Below are 20,930 nucleotides of genomic sequence, written 5' to 3'. Positions count from 1 at the left end.
TCTCCTCTGTGCTGCTTGAGATCTATATGTTCCTGGTGCTGGATATGCAGCAACACAAAAATCCCAGTGAGAGCAATCTACTTGCATAAGACAAGTTCTGCCCAGCTCTATTCTTCATTCTGGTCCCCAAAGAACAACGAAGAACAAGTGCTATACATCAATTTGGCAATAAATTTAGTTTATTAGTTGTGTTTGACAGTTGAGAATAATGTTTCATTTTAACCTTCTTGGTTACTCAGTGGTTTTGAAAACATGTTGGGGAAAAGTTGTTATGGTGACTATGAGCTCAGTGAATCCCTTCTCTGTGTACCCACAACTTCTGCTGAAAACAGGGAAGCTTTAATGTGCTAGATGAGTCCTTTCACAAGAAATATGTTCATGTGGGTCAACAAACAGAAAAACAAAACACAGTGAAAATTATTTTAAAAGCACCATCTGCTTATTCAAATGCAGCTGGGGAGAGGTACAATGCAGTCCAAAAATCCTCATTTTCATTACATTTCTTTCAGAAGTGATGTTAAATAAAATACCATCAGTCCTAAATGTTTTCCTCCTGAAGAAAAATGTTTAAGCTACATTTGAAATAATGCTTGTGGAATGCAGCCCTCCTCACAGGATGAACATGGATCTTGGAGAGCAAAGCAAAATGGATACAGGATATTGGGAAATAAACAGGTAAAAGGAAAGTGCACACATTCTTCGGAAGCAAAAGCCTAAACAACATTAACTGCCTAAATTGACTAAATCATTAATTGCATATACTGAATAAGTTATTCAGAGGTAAATTCATATTGAAAAGGTATCCAGGATCAAATCAATACATACAAAATTTGCACAGTACACAAGTGTGGTATTTTTTTAAGAGTTGTTTTTTACTTAACCCCCCTCAATTACCCCACCATGGCCATGTGGTCCAGTATAGCCTAATGCAGAGATATCAGCTTGTGGACAGAAGTGGGATTTAACCAGAAAATAAAGATCTCTCTGAGGAGACACCTCCTGATTTTCCAAAGCTGCTGAGGTTGAGGCTGGCTTGGGGTTGCTCAATCTCCAATGCCTAATGGACAAACACTAAATGTGGGGTTTTTTGTTTTCTGGGGAGGACAGGGATGACATAAAGACAGGAAGAAAAAGGCACTGACTATATTTCAAACAAAAGGGTCACAAAATCACAGAATCACAGAATGGATGAGGTTGGAAGGGACCACAGTGGGTCATCTGGTCCAATCTCCCTGCTCAAGCAGGGTCATCCCAGAGCACATGGCACAAGGGTGTGTCCAGACTGTTCTGGAATATCTACAGTGAGCTGGAGTTGTGGTCCACAACATCATTTCAGAAGTACATTTGCTACCAACCTTCTTGAACATCAAAGTGCAGGAACAGCCCGAAACATGCATTTTCTTGCCACAAGAAACCCACCAGTTTGTCCTGGTGGGTGCAATGAGATCCCTCAAGTATGAAGAGACAAATCACACCCAGAGATACTCCACATGAGCACATTCTTTAACAATTTCATTCCTAGTAATGGACACAAGCCCACGAAGCTCATTCATCTCTGTTCAGAGAACCATAACAGAAATTAGACACACAGTAACCTCGACCCCCTCCTGTAAAACTGTCAAAATTTCTTACTTAGGGAGTTGAATCAGATTTATCCATCACTCTTTGCAAACAGAGGTCACAGCCTCAGAGTTCCACTCTACAGTAGGAATGTTTGTCCCCTTTTTGCTCTGTTAACTCAATCACAATTCCTGCTGTACCGCAACCAAAATCTATTCTGATAAAATTAGCACAATCCAATTAAAGGACAAAGTATAGTCCTTAATTAAATGTTCTGATCATTCTGAAGCTCTCTTTTTTTTTTTGGTTCATCTTGAGTTTAGGCCTGTAAAAGCATACAAATTAGAAAGATTTAGCATGTTCTTGTTTTACCCATTTATCGCTTAAATTTAAGTAACAAGAGTTTCCCAAAAGCATAAAAAGAGAAGTATAAAAAGAAAAATGTGGGATGTTTAACTTATTCAGGCCTCTTTTTGTTCCTTTTATTTCACATTTTTACAGCACCTTGGAAAAAAAAAAAGGAATAAAAATAGTATGTCTTCTTTTAACTAGACCAAGAATGTCCAAATACTTTGATACAGCAAAATATTTGAAATAATTTGAAAAGGTTAACAAGTTATTTCCTTTTTTCTACCTATTATTGTCTCTCATGGTAAAGCTGAATATTTTCTGTCCGTGACAAATTCCAGTTTCAAGTTCGTGTGCACCAAGAAAAGTTGATTTGCTGCAGAATCCAGCTTATGCTCCCTCACTACAGACTCTGCCATGGGAGACTCACTGAAAAGAACCCAATCATTAGCCCATGAACATCAATTAATTCCTGTAATTTCCACCACTAGTCATATGGATTTCTAACTCTTCCTTCTGTCACCCATTTCCATTTTTAGAAGCACTTGATAATCTCTCCCATTTTTAGTGACGCTGCACTGGCAGCAATGGAAATCAGCATTTCCTTCTGGACAGCACAAGGAATCTGCAATTCCTGCTCACAAACCCATGATGGGAGAAGGTCACTGACCTCAATCTGCTGAATGGCCTCTTCTCGCTGCCGAATGGCCTCCAGATCCTCCTCCGTGATTTCCGAGAGCAAGGCTTGGTCCTGGCTCTGGTTCTGCCAGGTGGCATCTCCCCCATTAAAGATCTTCTCATCATCAGGTAGGTCAGAGAAGGGGGTCTTGGGGCTCTGCTGAGATGGGAGAATGGAAAGAAAGAAAAGGAAGTGTAAATGTCAACCAGTTTTACCCGGTCTTAGTGTGGGAAACTAAAATATTAATATATAATAGACAGTGAAGAGGAGAAAAGTAAGTTCCATGAGAGGAAGCATTTCAAGTCTCAGAAGAAATGTTAGGACCCGAAGTCAAATCTCCTGAGCTACTTTGGAGCCCCAGAAACCAACTTCAATTTTCCAGCACTTCTGACAGAACAAAACCTTAAGGTGCGTCTAAAAAAGGGACACATTTACCTTGTCGTATTTTCCTGAAAATTCTTCTGGAATTAATCACTTTCTCAGGCACACAGAAAGCCTAAAAATTTGTCTTGAAGACTTTATGAACCAACTTCCAACATTCAAAATAACAAAGGATCCCATCTTGTCCACTTATGAGATAAACAAAACAGCTCATAAAGGGGAAATCATCACAGGATGATTTCTCAGAATCATCAGCTTGAGCAACTCACAGGTTCTGGTGTTCACTCTATAGAGTAGACCTGATTTTGCTGACACACCAGATCCTAGATGTGGATCTCAGAACTTCAGTAATAAGTGCTGAAAAACAACTCTTCTCATTCCTGTTTGGGAATTCCATATTCCTTCTGGCATCACCTGTTGAGCTGATCATCCTTGCTCCTCCCCAGACCTTTTAAGGGTCACTCAAGCAAGAATGCCCACATAGAATCACAGAACTGATTGGAAGAATTGGGTTGGAAGGCACCTTAAAGCTCATCCAGTTCCAACCCCTGCCATGGGCAGGGACACCTTCCACTAAACCAGCTGCTCCAAGCCCCATCCAGCCTGGCCTTGAACACTTTCAGGGATGGGACACCATCAACTTCACTGGGAAAACTGTTCCAGTGCCTCACCACCCTCTGAGTAATTAAATTCTTTCTAATATGACATCTAAATCTCTTCTCTTTTTTAAAATCATCCCCCCCACATCCTATCACTATCTGCCCGTGTAATACGTCACACTCCCTCTTTTTTTAAAAGCCCCCAACTTATTTTCTAAGCCCTCAGATACCAATTTTCTAGGTAGACAGATGTTCATACTACCTTTGAAAGCTGCATTTATAGTCAGATCCAGATTTTAAAATGCTCAAGATCCAGTTGAATCTGCAGGAGGGGGCAAAGGTTTAACAAGGTCTTCTCCTCTCTGCCTTTAGCTTCTGTGCCTATGTTAGGTTCAGTCTAGACTGGACTAAGACAATGAAATGACAGAAGGTTGGTTTGCAGGCTGAGCTCAAGTTCTAAGTTAATGGCACTGAAGGCTCCAACCCTCCAACTTCATGAGTATTCCACTTTAACAGTGCCCGTGATCCTCTCACGTGGTCTTGAGCTGAGCTTTGACTCCTAACAAAAAGTTACAGTACAAAAGCAAACCAAGTGCTTCTGATGCTCTGAAGCTGAAAGAAGTGATCACAGCACATCCTTGACCTGAATGTCCCCGAAATCTCTGAAAGCCATAGGAGAAAACAAGCACAAGTACTCAGGGGGATGTTCAGTTTCTACGTGAAGCACAAAAACTGGGGCTTTTCAACAAGTTGTGCCTGAAAAATAAAGGCCTTTGCTGTCTTGCTGTGGAAAAATCTTCAAAAATATGAATTGCCCCGAATTTCCACAGAGTGAACAGGCCATAGGGCAGCTCGCTGGAAGGACACAGGGTTGGAGAACTGGAAGGACTGGGAGGACTCGAGTGGAAATTGCAGTGGAAACAATGCAAAGTCATCACTGCAAGAATGATAAACCCAACCAAGTCTGCATGAGGGAAGCAGGGAAATGAGAGAAGCAGAGAAATGAGGGGAAAAAAAGTCACTTATAAGGTGTTTTACTTCTGGTTTTTTTGCTCAGAGATCTGCCTTGCAGGAACTGTGGAGGAGGCATTGAGAGAATGAGTAATATTTAACACATATAGACTCTGTGGCTGGCTAAACTTTGAAGAATATCAGGCATCTGTAAATTCTTATTTAATTCTCTAACTTCTTTAATTCTTTCAAAAGTGTACAATTTCTGTATTTAGAAAATCAATGAATTTTTGTATTTGCCTAAACTTAGTCTTTGTCTTATTAAGTTAATTATTATTATTATAATCACCATACCTAGTTGGAGACAAGGATAATAACACAATGTGGTGAAGGGAGAGGGGTGGTGGAAGAAATAGAGGGAAATAGAAAACTCAGCAGCAACCACTCAAGTCTCATTCAAAATATGAACAGATGAAAATCTCTGACATTATTGTCTTACTTTTTCACCTTCTACTTCCCAGGGATCTGTTATCTACTGAGAAAGGGTGCGTTACAGGAAGATAATCATCATTTAAAATTAGGTTAAAATTCATTGACACTTTAAAAGACATATTTTAATGGGATCAAGATACTCTGGGGGTGTTTTATTCACTAATTATTACGTGCCTTGGACACTAACTTCTCTGGTAGAGCGTTTCAGTGCCAAAAGCATGTATTAATGGACTCCAGAAAAAAAATCCCTGGGGTATTCTAATGCTTCATTCATAGTGACAGAGGTGTCCTCTCATCTTCACCAGTGGGTTAACTAAGACAAGCAGAGGCAGCTCTGCAGCACATCACCAAGGAGGCTGGAAGAGCCCAAGTTTCTGACCTCTGAAAATGCAGAAAAAATGCTCTAATGAAATTTGTCTACTCTGGTTGCAGCAAGGACACTGCACCACGGACCTAAATGCATAGGAACGGACATTTAAAACCATGTTTTGCTATGCAAAATGAATTTCAGTGAAAGATAAAAAATTTACAAGTGTTCAGACGTCAAATATTCTGATGTGGGAGCACAGGAATAACAGGAGAGACAGAAACATGGCAAAGAACTCTTCAAATTAATTATATTAGTCCATGGAATAGCACGGTTGTATCACAAATGTCCTTCATCTTGGCCTGTTTCAGCTCTCTTACTCATCCTCACTAGCTGGTCCTGGTACCTGTAAATAACATGTTCCCCCTCCAAATTATTCAGAGGTTGCAAGAGATGCTGCTCAGTGATCTCCTACAAAAAGCAGCTATCCCTGTGTTTAAATAGGTAATGGTCTAGACAAAGATCTTTTCCTCTAAACAAAGGAGTGACCTAAGTTAATTTCAGAGCTGCTGAAGACAATGACATGAGTTTGTATCCTTAACATCTTCCCAAAATATCCAACAACAGCTGCTGAATAAGTAAAGCAGTAAACAACAGGATGAAGGGGGGGCTGATATTTCCTTCCAGACATCAAAATGGCTCCATAATAATATTAAATACAGTCACCATGACCTGCTTTCAGGGTCTGTGTGCTGTGTTAACGAATTAAAAATGATTTTGTGTTGCCCATGGTACAGAGCCCCTCGTTTCTGTGATAAAGTGAACAAATCCTAGATTTGAAAGTGTGAAGAAATCTAATCACTTCTAATATTTCTGACTAAAAGCTGCACATAGCTTGGCTTATCAGTGGTCTTCATTCCCTTCTGAGTTATGTTCATTGCCATGTCTGACAAAACACTTTATTTATAGCAAGGAAAGATCTGATGGAGGGCACTCACTGAGCCTCCACAGATAAAGTTCCCTTTGACAATGCACTGGAAGGGGCCATAACTCCCTGCACAGGCATTTCCACATTAAATTTGATTTAGTGTCAAATTTTATGCCCTGTGAATCTCTGTGCAATTTTCTGTTGGATTTCCTTTCATAAATTGTTAATTGGATGTGTTTGAAGTTGTTCTTTTGTTGAAATTTGCCTGTGGCAGATCTTTGTCAAGATGTATCTATAAACCGAGCCCTGCCTGTGAAAAAAATGATAGGGGAGAAAAAAGTTGAGTATATCTGATACACTCAGTAGTTCTTTTAAAATTAAATCCTCAGGACTGAGGGTCATACTATGCTGTTGTTCATCATATCTGAAAAATTATGCCCAGGCACAACATTTTTCCTGCTGGATAAAATCTTTCCACGAGGATAAAATCGTTGCTGCTTACAACTACATTTTTTTATCAGATTTATTCTACCAATGGGGAGATTCTGAATGCAGTTGCTGATAGGAAAAAAAGAAAAAAAAATAAGAAAGAAAAAAAGGTTTTATCTGGAAGGTGACAACTTCTGCCAGGGTCTGCACTTTACCAGCAGTAAATGTTTGCATCAGAAGTTGCTTGTCTGAGACCCCTCCAAAAATAATCCCCTTCCAACCCTCTTCCTGCCTCTCTCCCCATTTGTATCTTAGGAGGGACGGAACATCACAAGTTTTCCAACTCTTGTCACATAAAATTACCAAGCAAGGGATTGCAATGACCTCTCTTCTAGCTCCCATATGGTCTTAATTCCACCTAGAAGCAGAAATCCAGCGGGAAATCCACTAATATAACACCCACCAGCCTTCAATGCTCATCTTCAGAGAGTCACAGGATCTCCTGTTGCAGAATGAGTGTCCTGGTGCCCCCTCAGCCCTGTAGCTCCCATTTACATCTCTAACTATAATGATGTCATTTCTGATTGCCTGTTACAAGATTGTTCCCTCATCAGGAATTCAGGGCATGAAATGTTGACTGGAGATGGATGAGAAATGAGAAATGGTTCTTAGTGCCAGTGAAATGTTTAGTGATTCCAAAGGAAAATTTCTTTTCCAATCCTCATGAAAACCTGAAGATATAGAGAAAAATTATACAACAGAGAGAAATAGAGAGACAAACACACTCCCTCCAGCTCAGGTTAGTACAAGACAGGTAATAAAAATGAGAAATAAGATGGGCCTCTCACAGTGTCTCCAAAAAGAACCGTAAGATTTGATGGAAATAATCAAGATTTATTGAAACTGGAATTACAGACTCTGTTCACCAGGTGAATGACACAGCACAGAGAGAGAAGAATGAAGGGCTGAGGAAGACACTCACAAACTTCTACTTTCAACCTCAGTATGAAGGCAGTTGAGAAGGAGACTTGATTAAGCCTGAAATGAGACAACATGATCCCATTTCTACACCATTTCCTTCCACTCCAAATTCAACCAGGAGTTTTGTCCCAGAGAGGAGGGTTTAATCTCTGACTGTGTGTGAAAACATGGGAAGAGGATACTAACACAGTATCTTAGGAGGGATGTGACAGAGTTGTTGGCGCTGTCAAAGTGGGAAAGGAGAGCAAGAGGCTGGAGAGGAGCTCTGTGGAAAAGGGACCTGGGGGTCCTGGTCGATGGCAAGGTAAATTTGAGTCAGCAGTCTCCTAACTGGACTGAAAAACTAACTCCAGAGAATAAGAAGGAACACAAGTTTCTTTTTTTTCCTGACTCCTACTCCATCCACATGGTCATTTCAAGCAGTTGCAGCATCACTTGGCTGTCAGACCCTGGAGACTGCCTTTGATATTCACAGTTCACAGATTCCTTGTTACCTCCGAGTTTATAAGAGCACAGGTAAAAGGAGCCTCACTTGTCTAAGTTAATTTTGCACTCCAGACCGCAGGTCGTTCCAAGGAAATCTTCTGCAACATGAAAACAGGGTATTTTAGAGCTCTTCTATGACTCAGGGAGTAAAGCAGGGAAGGTTGCTCTATCTTCTCCAATCTCCAGAAGCTTTCTGCACCTCTAGCAGGGATATGGGCAGCTCCAGCAGCAATCAACACACCTCCCACAGCTCCTGCAAACCATCACATCTCCTTGGGTAACACTTTGGCTCTGGCTTTCAAACAAAATGCAAATGCAGAGATGTTTATCTCTTGCTTTATAGTACATATAGACATATAAACAGCCAGGCAACACTTTATGAGGGTATCCTATTCTCCCCAGCATCCAGGCTTGGAGATTCACGTTTTATTGCCTGTAGAATAATGAGGCTGGAGTGTGTGCATTAAAGATCAATAAAACACTGTACATGGAGGAGCAGGGTGCAGAACACGGCTGGAGTTACTCTGCCTGACACATTTTTAATCTCGGGTTGGCACTCCAAGCTGTCTGGGACAAAGCTGGCACAGAGCAGCCAGTTTGGCCTGACTACCCACAAAATACAGCCAGGTTAAGACGACAGATAAATCGGATTAGATGATCTTTCCCAAACCATCCTTTCAAAACAACTAACCTTGCAGGCTCAATGAGATTTAGAGCTGCATCATGCCAAGCAAAAGCCCAAAGCAATTACAGGTAGAAAGGCCTCAGGCAGGCGCAGAACAAGCAACCTGGGACTTCTAAATCTTTTAGAGGAGTGAAATAGTGATATTACAACTTTGCATTATCTTTCACACAGAAGATCACAGCGGTGATTGGTAATCTGAGTTCTGTTGTCTTAGGAGAGGAGCTTCCCACAACGACTGGGAAAGAAATGCATCACAGGGAATCACAAATTAACCAGTGCCTGCTCTTCCCTTTCACTCAAAAATGATTGAATTTAAAACTACCATAAGAAGGACAACTTTAAAGTGGGATATGCTGGATCCTTCCTGCATCACTGACACAGGCAAACATGGAAATGCATTCAGCATTTTCTTCAACTTATGCAAATTTGATTACTCTGCTCCAATGTAGCATGAGAAAAACCAGGATGGGGAAATTAGCATGAAGGGAGGGGTTGAAGTGCATTTTTGTTTAAATTAGCTAGAATCCCTCATGTGTTTCTGTCTTTGCTCTTGATCAAGGTGTTTATTTTTGAATGACATGAATGTGAAATTGAGCAAGAAAATCACCATTTCTACCATTTTCCTACTACAGGATCTGCAAGAAATTACTAATTTGAGGGGAAATGTAGTGACAGAAACTATTTTGCTGGTTCTCTTTGCAGCATTTTTAAATTTAATCCTTCAGGTCTCTGCAGTCACGAGGACTAAGAAAATCTATTCAGCTTCCTGGAACTGGAAGAGACTCAGTTACAGAGTCCCCAGTTCATACCTCCTACCGTTTTCTTCTTCTTTAATTTTCCTTCAAGACTTTATTACTTCACCAAATTCATTCTGAGCAATCCTGACCTCATCACCCAGGGCTGCTTGAGTTCAGAGTCGATCTTACTGTACTCAGGGAGAGAGAATTAAATGACCTGTCTGTGGTAGATGAAGAAAAAAGAAAATAAGCCAGGGGCCTGAGGTTTAGCTCTCTGATAACAGATGTGCTTTCAAGAAGCACAGCATATTTCCACCCCACGGTGAAGACCAAATTTAGAAGGAATGCCCTCCCTACCAGGCCTAGATGGTGGGGCTGACACTCATATTTTGTTCGTGGAGATCATCAACTTTTAGGTCAAACTTCAGTTGATCCTGAGGGTTGTATTTTGCCATGTATTTTCACCCTGAATTACTGAAGGAAGATGGAGCTTTCCCTGTTCCTATTTCCATCCTTCTCCTTCTTTTCCTCTTGGTTTGGAAACATTATCTACCAAGCAAATAGATGATCCCATGGTGATGTGAGTGAAGGAAAAGAGCACCAGTGAAGTGAGGTATAAATTTCCCCTCTCTGTAATCTGACAACCTTTTCTTTTCAAACCCGTTTCACTGAATGACTTCAGCCTGATTCCACATGGCTACACCCACCCTTCCAAAGCCAATTGCCTGGGCTATCACTCTCTTCAGGTGACATCTCCACACATGCAGAGCAAGTGGATAAACATTCCTTTAAGATTGTCAGGAAGGAGAGCGTTCACTGGTGTTTTTACAGCATTCCTAAAGCTGTTCCTGCCCTTTCCTGGTTGTCTGTGTGATATTCTCATAATTCTCTGACTCTGCACAGCTCTGCTGCTGGCATCACGTTTTGGCTGGTGGTGCTGTCTGGGATCTATGCTGTGCATTGTCCCTGGATCCTGATGAGAGGCAGAACCCTCCCCTGCTCAGCTTCCTCTCTGAACAGCTGAAGCCCCAGCATTTGTGTCAATGGACCATGCTTGACAGAGCTCACAGACACACCAAGGCTGTCTAGAAAGGCCCGTGTTGTCTCTGCCTCCCAACATATGTGCTGCACAGCTGCTGAGCAGGTTCCTGCTAGAAAGGCAAACAAGAGGGAGAATGAGTCACTGGTTCACCCTTTAACACCCACCTAGTACCAAAAAAAAAAAGTGAGATGTCCTTTTTCTCTGTTCACATGGAGTCAAGAGCCAAATTCAGCTTGATTTCCTGCAGCACAGACAACCCCTAGCATGGGCATAGTGCCATTCTGGAGCTGTGGAAAAGTAGGAAGATGCTGGAAATAAAAAGTATGTCTTTTTCTTTCAAGGAATAGACTGCTTTTGTATTTTGTATTTTGCCTTTGAAGTACTCAATCATTTATTTTAGAAACATGGCTGACTCCCACAAAACTTCATCAATATCAATCTTATCATCTCTTTTTGTTCCTGGCCTTTGGTAGGGTTTCAGTGGACAGCTCAGCATGCAAGGAAATGTTCAGAGCCTGAGACTGAGGACCACTCTCATTTAGTGACTCTCTATAAAGTATCTGCCCATTTTACAGCCCCAGCACCGTCTGCATTCAGAATGTTTCAGTTATTGCCCAAAAGTCTGATCCCAAATTAAGACAAAAATCAGAGGCATGTTGTCACCACCCATCTGGAAGATGGTGGTGGATGGTCAGTTGATGACAACAGGGATGAGGAGACAAGACAAGGTTCCTGCCTCTTTGTGAGAGTGGGGTCCACCTTTATGGGAGAGGAGGAGAAAAGTGGGAGCTGAGCTTTGAATGGCAGGCTGGGACAACACCCGGTCATCCCACTACAACTTTTGGCACCATCCACAAAAGAGCCTCATTACGAATAATCATATAATCACAGAATGGTTTGGGTTGGAAGGCACCTTAACAGTCATCTCATTCCAACCCTCCTGCCATGGGCAGGAACACCTTCCACTAGACCAGTTGCTCAGAGCCCCATCCAGCATGGCCTTGAACACTTCCAGGGATGGGGCAGCCACAGCTTCTCTGGGCAACCTGTGCCAGGGCCTCACCACCAATAAATACATTTAACTATATTAAATAATTTATTCCTAACATCTAATCCAGACCTCCCCTCCTTCAGCTTAAAGACATTTCCCCTTGTCCTGTCACTCCATGCCCTTGTCCAAAGTCCCTTTTCAGCTCTCTTGGAGCCCCTTTAGGCACTGGAAGATGCTAGAAGGTCTCACCAGAGCCTTTTCTTCTCCAGGATGAACAGCCCCAGCTCTCCCAGCCTGTCTCCAGAGCAGAGGCCTTCCAGCCCTGTGATCAACTTAGTGGCCTCCCCTGGATTCATTCCAGCACATCACTGTCCTTGTGTTGAAGCCCCAGAGCTGGATGCAGCACTGCAGGCGGGGTCTCACAAGGGCAGAGTTGAGGGAGAGTTGAGAGTACTGTACAGAGAAAACCCAAGATGCTGCAGCACAGGTCTGATTAGATCTACACTGGGATAACAGCAATCCCTCTGCAGGAAAACACAACCTATTTTCACCCACAGGCTGTTCTCAGCACACTCCTGTTATCCACCAGATTTCAACATAAGGCACTGGGACATAAATGATCTGTATCCTGTCACAAGGGATGTTCAGCCCTTTGGTCCAGTTCACAGCAATTTCATTTTCAGCACCAACTCAGAACAAAAAGCAGGTTACCACAGGCTGGTAATACGATGTGATGGATGTGTGCACGTCCAAAGAAGGGCAACAGAGTTGGGGAAGGGTCTGGAGCACAGCTTGGATGAGAAGCAGCTGAGGGAGCTGGGGGGGCTCGGCCTGGAGAAAAGGAGAATCAGGGGAGACCTTCTTGCTCTCTACAACCACCTGAAAGAAGGTTGTAGCCAGGTGTGGTTCGGTCTTTTCTCCCAGGTAACAAGTGATAGGACAAGACGAAACGGCCCCAAGTTGCACCAGGGGAGGTTTAGATTGGATATCAAGAAAAATTTCTTCACTGAAATAGTGGTCAGGCATTGAAACAGACTGCCCAGGGAAGTGTTGGAATCACCATCCCTGGAAATGTTCAAAAACTGTGTAGATGTGGTGCTTGGAGGTGTGGTTTAGTGGTGGAATTGGCAGTGCTGGGTTAACAGCCAGATTGATGATCTCAGATGCCTTTTCCAGCCTTAATGATTCTATGATTCTATGAAAAGTTTTCACATCTTTAATGCCATTTAAATCCTTTTTCCTTTTTTTTTTTTTTCTAATTTACCTGTGATTTCACTACAATAAAGCCTATTGATCCATCCCTGACTGCAGGCAGCAGCTTGTTAGGTTTTACACTAATACTCTACACAAACCCTTAATTGTTTTTCATCAGGACATTTTCGGTTTTAATTAGAAAACAAACATAGGTAATAAAAATGGTAAAAGGATACAAAATGACAGATGCCTGCAGTGAAACAGGAGACATCAATTCAATCAAAATGAAAGTATTGAAAATCTTATTAGGGCTATCTATCAGCACTGCTGTACAACTGTCATGGATCAGGGAAATGGTCTGTGGTAACCTCTGGGAAATCCATTCACAAGGACCAGAAGCATTCAAAAAGCTTGTCCTGCCCAGTGGTTGTTCCTCCTACCTTTCCTAGACATGCCCTGTCCCCTCCAGGCAGAAGGAGCTGATTGTTCTTTCTCCAGACAAGTGACAATCCCCTCTAACTCAGTCTAATCTCCCAACCTGTAAACAACCTTAAAATATAAGTTCACTGAAGGGAATTAAATGCTTGCCCTGATTTCTGTGTGCTGTGACAGCAAGGACTGACATGGATCAGAGGACATTGGAAATATTTAACAACTAGTCAACTTTATTTGGAGGTTGTGAGCTTCAGTCTCAAGAAAAATGAAGAGTGACAACTAGAATTTCAAGTCAAATCAAGTCAGGATATTTACTGGTTTAAAGAAAAACACAAAAACAGCAGAAAGAAAATTATGTTCTTCCCCAAGAATAGTGATACAGTTATTACAGATCTAGGCAATGTCTCCAGGAAGAGAAACTAAAGATATTAGGGAAATTTAGACACAGATGTGTATTTGATACCAAACTGCCTGCAAAGTGAAATAATGAAAATAGAAAGTGTAAGCGTTGCTACAGGGAACAAAATCTTGTTCCTGAGCTCATTTGTCCAGGGAGAATGAAATAGGAAGAATTTGGCAGTTTGCTAATTCATCCTGCATGAGTTTTTTATGGGGCAAGATGAAGTGAATCTAACCTTCCAAAGGGTGACAAGAAATAGGAATTGCCAGGGAGGAAAGCAGTGCAGAGCAGCTTTATTGGCCTCCTGTGCTCCGTGCTGTCTCTGTGATATACGTTCACAGGGATGTTCACCTCTCCTCAGCTTAGGCATTCAGTCCCACCTCCCCCCCATTAACATACAGGCTCCATGAAGGCTTTCATGAGGATGGAAAAGCTCCCTAAAATGTTTCCAGAGTAAAACATTCAGGGAAAAGATTAAGATAAAAAAAAACGCTGGAAGGTTTTCAGCTCAGCGCCTCCGGAACGTGACATGTAACAAAATAGTCCATAATCTGTGCATTTTTCCAGTTAATATCAGGACAATGTCTTAACTGTGTCAGAAGCAGGAGAGGCCACAGATAAACATTCAGATAATTCCTACCACGGATTTTTATAGCACTATTATTATTATTTATTTTACTTCTGTTTTAACTGTACTATTGACTTTCCAAACTGATGGGGCATTAACCATCCACGCAACTGTTCTTTATTAGTTTTAGCACTTAACCTACATGTTCCTTTCCTGCCATCAGGCCATTCTGGCTTCTATCATTTAACTTCGTGAATAATTCACCTGGTCTTCATTTGTATTTTCACCTTGAAAGTATTTATAGACTGCAATCATGTCTCTATTGATACTTTCTTCAAGACTATTTAATTTAGCTCCCTCATTTTCTCATCTGATGTTTATAGACTATATACCTCATGTTATTTTACTTGCCCTGTTCGTGTTCTTTTTTATTCTCTCTGCATATACCAATACCCTTCCCAAGCCATAAACTCCAAGACTTCATTGCTTGTGCCATAAAAATATATTTCTGTTGGAAACTTTCACCCAACACAGGAGAAATTTTGTCACGTGTTAGGGTTTACTCTGAAAACTGCTGTGTGGGGCTTTGATTGGTTGACTTGTTGCATCCTGATAATTTTCCTATTTGACTGAGTCTCAAAGGACTGAAATCAGATCATTTTCCACTCCTACAGTAATAAAGAAGTAATGAACTTATTCTGAAAGGCTTGGACACACTCACTGAATTAAAATAATATTTCATTCCCTGAATTAGAACTTTGTTTCCAAACACACATTGGAAGAGGATTCTCTTTGTGGAAAGATGACAGTTTTTCGTTATTCCTTTGAAGGTTGGTTTGCACCCCAAGCTGTGCATGCAGTGGTGCACAGTATTTTCTAGGATATAACCCCCTCTCTGCCCAAGGAGCCACGAATTCTGCAGGGAGAAAGGGGTCACAGCAAACCACTGGAAGGGTGACTGCTGGGAATTTATCTCCTTCTGCTTCCTCTCTACTCAAAACAGCAAGGAGAGCTTCTCCAGCAGGTAATTCAACACAATAAAGTTATGCCCTTCGTTTATTTTTTGCCTTTTCTCCACTGCATTTCTAAGGAGCTTTAAACTGCCAGTAGAGCCAAGGAGCTCTATCCTGTTAACAGAGTTCCCCAAAGTCAGCTGCCAGTTTGTCCCAGCAGATATCAAGTGTCATTCAGAGAAAGAGGGATAAATTAGGCATATACTGGCTCAGGACTGCTGGTATCGACACGTAAGTAGGATCTCTCTTAACACCCATTTGAGATGTTTGCACAGTAGATATCTTTGTTTGGATTGATCAGCCAAGTTGAACTGCCAGAAATCCACCTCTCCAAGCTTTACATACCCACAGTGGGAGCACTGACCTCCAAGCTGTTTATTAAGACTCCCGTTATAATCAATGGAGCTGTGGTCAATAAAGCCAATGGAGATAAGAGCCCTATTCTGCAGATTAAAAAGATTGACAGCTACTTAACATGAGATTGTGTTGTAGACTAGAAAGAGAGCCTTGAATGTCAGGCTCAGAAGTAGAGACCTACACTACTTATGCCCAGGTGTGGCCAAGGGAGACTATGGGAAAAAAAGGTACAACCATCAAAAATAATACAAAAAACCCCCACCAAATCCCCCACAGGTTATTTTTTTTCCCTCTCAGAGAACATTTATCCTACTTAGCTCAGCTGAGTACACTAAGATGTGTTTATTTCTCTGAACTACCTGTAGAAAGAGTCTTGTTGCCTTCAGACATAGAAATCTACACTTGGAATAATTAACAGAAATTACCTTGGCATGCATGGTTTGAGTTCCCACTTAATTTTATCAGGCATTGGATGAGGACAATGAGGCAAGACTAGAACCTGACTCCTGGATTCCTTCTTCATGGAGAAATTCTGTTTCTCCCCACATGGCACGTGCAAGACTAGCAAACGTTTGCAGTTCTCTGGTCAGTGTAATAAGTGACAAAACCACCTGTTTTTTACTGATGTGCAGATTGCTTATTGATGTTTCACACGGGATGACCTTCTGTCTCATCACACAGAAGGCAGAAGCATGTGAAATGCTGAATTTCTTTTGACAAGCTTCCTTCAGCTGGTGAGATCTGGAGGCAACCAGCAACTCCCTCACACACCAGGTCTTTAATAGACTTACTAACAGCATGAGAATATGAAGTGATCTAAGCTATATATCCACACTGTATGAGATCACACTGCATCAAAACTTTGATAGATGCCTCTGCTGTTTGCTCATCCTTAAGGAGCAATGACCTGAACATTAGCATGTCTAGTAAATTGTTCTAATGTGTGGTGAAAGGGGACTAATGGATACAGTAATTGATTGTTTGATGGATAGCTGGGGAGCCCTTTGATTATGAGTTTTTGCTACGGTCCAAGACATTTTCATTCTCCAGTTAACCCACAGTTGATTGCTTGCATGAATTATCTCCTTCTCTGACTTCAAATATCAGTCACTTAATAAATATTTCATTAGAAACAAACCAGCGGTGGGGAGAGAGGAGAAAGCAGATGCTCAATGCTGTGCCTTTTGAAGATGTTACAGAGTCCACAGAATAGACATGGAGATTATCCATGAAATGTGCTCGGGTCAGACAAGAGGTCTTTGCTTCTCCAGGATTTGGAAGAAGTAAAAAGAAACCTGAAGGTCAATTTAAATCAGTCAAGGGAGGCCCCATATGGACCAAGAAAGATGTACTGAAGCCACTGTGCAAAGCTTGTCTTCCTCACAAATCCCACCTTCCTCTCTCCCAAGCTCCAGGCTGAGCTTTCATGTCACAAGGAGGGACCCTGACCAAGAAATAGAACATCAGCAGTAAAGCAGTTATAATTCCTGGAATTTAGTTGCTGGTGGTTGAATTTTGATCCTAGTGAAGGTTATGGCAAAACTTTTATGAATATTAATACGGGTTTTTTGATCCTTTATCTTCCCACGATGACTCTTCAAAGTTCCACCTTTATTTAGCTTTATGATATTTAATTATTCAGTGGCTCCTGTACTGAACCTCTTTGTCTCATTTAACCTGGCTACTTTTCAGCATGACACTGTACTTTTGAGTTAGGAAGGATGTTACTCTTCTCTCCTAAAGGACAGTGTGGAAACCAGGCAGAAACAGATTTTTTCTCACCATTAAAACTCCCAAACTTTCAAATGTTCATATTTTAAAAGTTTCAAACACAAAGAGCAATATTTGCTGAGAACACTTTGCATTTCCACTGAGATGAGGAACTTTATAAACTAAGCTTGAGTTACAAGCAGTTTTCTACAACATGGGGTCACTACACCAGCAGATCCCACTTTGCCTCAGCACTACACACTTAATATGCTGAAAACTGCTGCAGTTTTTAAATCCTCTTTCATTGAAAAATTGTTGATGAGCAAAATACATAATGTTCCCTATTACCCTCCACCTTGTGTACGTCCCCTGGGCATTGAGACACTCTTATCTTGTTTTCCTAGTTGCTCCTCAGGCATATTTATATTGTTAGTCACACAATAGGTATCATTATGTCAATAAGCAGAATTTAAATATTAATCCTTATGGTTATGGGCAGAAATGTAAGTGATCATATCACAAGCTATAAAAGGGCTACCTGTCACAATGAAATGGCTTCGGTGCTGTTTGCTCGCAATTCTTTGTCAAGAACTCAAGAGAGGGGAATGTCACAAAGAAAATATGGGGGGAAATGAGAGTCAGTAACAGAGGAAGAGGGACAAGCAACCAATGAGAGCAGGGACCAGCAGAAGTGAATGGAGAACATAGAAGATGCTCAGAAAGGGGGAGAATAGGACAAAGAGTAAAAAAAGCATGGAAGTGAACTGAAAGGAAGCCAAAGACAGATCCAGGTTGCTTCCAAAATGCACAGATCTCCCACTCAGGTATGACAAGATAGGGCCCTCTGAAGATCCTCCCCATATGGACTGAAGCCCTCAGTAGTGCTGATATATTTCAGAAGGAAGGATGGAGGAGGCAGAGAATCTTTCCAAATTCATCCATTCTGGAAACCTGTGCATTGCTTTTGTCGCTCCTTCGTTGCCATACACAAAGCAAGTACTGGGGAGCAGAAAATCCCATTCAGAGACAAAAATCTCTCTGTTCTCTTGGAAAAGTGTTTGCTACTAATTTCTGAAAGTAAACCAACAGTCTGCCCACATTCTGGAAAAGCAACTTTCTTGCCACGGGAACTTCTAATAATAGAGATAAAAATGGTTAAAGAAAAGGCACCGGGGAAAAAACTCTTTTTTTTGAGATAAATACGAAACTCTGTACTTATCTGAGACTAAACTGAGTGAGGAAATTTTCCATCCCAAACTGTGGAAGGTGACTGAGTCCACGACAGCACTGCATATTTTATCATAATCTTTAGGCTGCACACCGACTTTCTCCATGGGAAGCTCTCCATGAACCACTGACACTGCCTGCTGAGGGAGGTGACACTTCCCATCAGCAGAGGAGCATTGATCAGGCTCAGCATTTTAAAGTCCCCGATGAGTTTACATTACCTTTTCCGCTGGAGTCTTTCTGTTTGCTTGCACTGCCCTTGCTGTTCCCCCTGCTGCTGCTCAGCTCAAACACAGCTGTGCTAATACACCAAAGCCACACAGCTAATCCATACTTCTGCTATCTGTTTTCAGGTCTCATTTGGCAAACTGAGGGGGGTGAGACCAGCGTGAGCATAACTGAGAGACAAGCCCTTGAGGGATGTCCTGGGCCAGTCTTCCAAGGACACTGATATGGGCTTTAGTTTTGTCAGAATCACAGAATCATTTCGGTTGGAAAAGACCTCCAAGACCATCAAGTCCAATCTTTGACCAATCATCACCTTGTCAACTAGACCAGAGCACTGAGTACCATATTCAGACACTTGGACACCTCCAGGGATGATGACTCCATTGGGCAGTTCATTCCAATGCTTAACCACTCCTTCCATGAAGAAACTCTTCCCAATGTCCAACCTGAACGTCCCCTGGCACAGCTTGAGGCCATTTCCTCTTGTCCTGTCACTGGTGTCCTGGGAGAAAGGACTGACCTCCACCTGGCTACACCCTCCTTTCAGGGAGTTGTAGAATGTAAGAAGGTCTCCCTTGAGCCTCCTTTTCTCCAGGTTGAGCCCCCCCAGCTCCTTCAGCTGCTCCTCATCAGACTTGTGCTCCAGACCCTTCCCCAGCTCCGTTGCCTTTCTCTGGACACGCTCCAGCCCCTCAGTGTCTTTCTTGTCATGAAGGGCCCAAAACTGAACCCAGGATTTGAGGTGTGGCTTCACCAGTTCTCAGAACAGAGGAATAATCATTTCCCTGGTCAAAAAAAAAAAAAAAACAAAAACCACAACCAAACAACCTACACTTGGCTGTGTTTTCAAAAGGTTTTGAGCATTGCAGATGTCCTGAAGTCCCAGGAATTTTTCCAAGAGAAGTCAAACTAGCTCAGTTGTCCTGGATAAGTGTCATCACCGATAACTCCACCCTGCCAACCAAAACATGTCTATTGGATTGTAGTGAGGACGGGGGTATTTTTCCCCGAGTCTCACCCTGTCATGCAGTGACAGTGCCCGGTCCCACACTCCTCAGAAGAAGTTGACTTTGTCAGAAAGAAATTTGAGCCTTTCCACCCTGACTTATTTAAAATATGCCTGGTAGATCTCATGAGTAACGTACCTACACAAAGAGATCTCAGGAAATGTACAGATTGTGCAGGAACATAAATTTTGACTGAGCAAGTGATGAATAGAATGCAGAGCAACATCCTCAGATTTTGGGCAAAGAATGTAAAATCATTCAGTGGTGTTTGCGAAACATGTCAGGCTCTGTCAGGAAGAAGGGTTATAAATAAATGTGAGGTAGATACTTTAATAATGCTATTTCATATACATGCAATAATGAACTTTAATTATTTCTTTGGGTTTCTTTCTCCTTTTACTGTAGCAGATGAGTCAAGCCCAGATGTGTAGTGAAACTGCTACTAACATCACAGCATTTTCTTTAGAGGTGGCTGAAAGAGCTCTACGGATCAGCTGTCAAATCATTCCTCCTCCTGTGGGGTTTCCTTCATGCATCTCACCCAGAATTTAATTCCTCCACATATGGCAGGAGTGAATCATAGTGCAAGGAATTTTCTTGATGGAAAGGATTTTGCAGACGAGCAAAATGTCTTCTCACATCACTTGTCCTGAAATGAAGCCAAAGTCATCTTTATCACACGCAGTGGAGCAATGTGCCAATAGGAACCAGTTGCCATGGTATGTAGGGAAGTTCATCCATAACATTGCATTCTGAAACTATGAAAGCTAATTTAGAGCTTATCTGCAACCTTATCCCCAAATATTTGCGGCAGGGAATGAGGAGATTGATTTGTTTCCTGCTGTGATGCTGGGAATTAACAGAGGATATCAAAAGGAAAGCTCTGAGGTGTTAAATGCAGTGATGTGGATAAATATGAAATACCTCACTCATTCCTTGGCTTTTCAGTGGAAACTCAGGGAAATGAAGAGAGAAATCCAGCACATCACTCCTTTTGCAAAATGAGTTCCTGTCAGTGTGCAATGACTACACGACTTTCACAAAGAGGAAGTCATATGCCGGGAATCTCACTGAAATATTTTCATTCTCCCTTCCATCTTTAGTGCTCCGGGAGAAAGGCCAATGACAACACAACCCTGGTGAAAGGAACGGGATATTCTTCAAATCCCAACTCCATGAAGACACCATGGCTTGG

General features: G+C 41.8%; 1 protein-coding gene across 4 annotated transcripts in view; it reads right to left on the bottom strand.

The window, feature by feature from the left end:
- TSNARE1 (t-SNARE domain containing 1) overlaps positions 1-20,930 on the bottom strand; it is a 475,414-nt gene that overhangs the window by 221,218 nt on the left and 233,266 nt on the right. For 3 of the 4 annotated variants that reach the window (XM_018075435.2, XM_018075450.2, XM_018075441.2), the window contains one exon: positions 2,579-2,746. In XM_018075435.2, coding sequence (XP_017930924.2) covers positions 2,579-2,746 — 168 coding nt within the window. The remainder of the gene's footprint in view (positions 1-2,578; positions 2,747-20,930) is intronic. The other variant, XM_018075454.2, reaches the window with a different exon arrangement.

Source organism: Manacus vitellinus, unplaced genomic scaffold (genome assembly GCF_001715985.3).
Source record: "Manacus vitellinus isolate BGI_N305 unplaced genomic scaffold, ASM171598v3 scaffold_1_pilon, whole genome shotgun sequence".
NCBI lineage: Eukaryota > Metazoa > Chordata > Aves > Passeriformes > Pipridae > Manacus > Manacus vitellinus.
The sequence above is the reverse complement of the archived record's forward strand: the minus strand, read 5'-3'. Positions and strand labels throughout refer to the sequence as shown.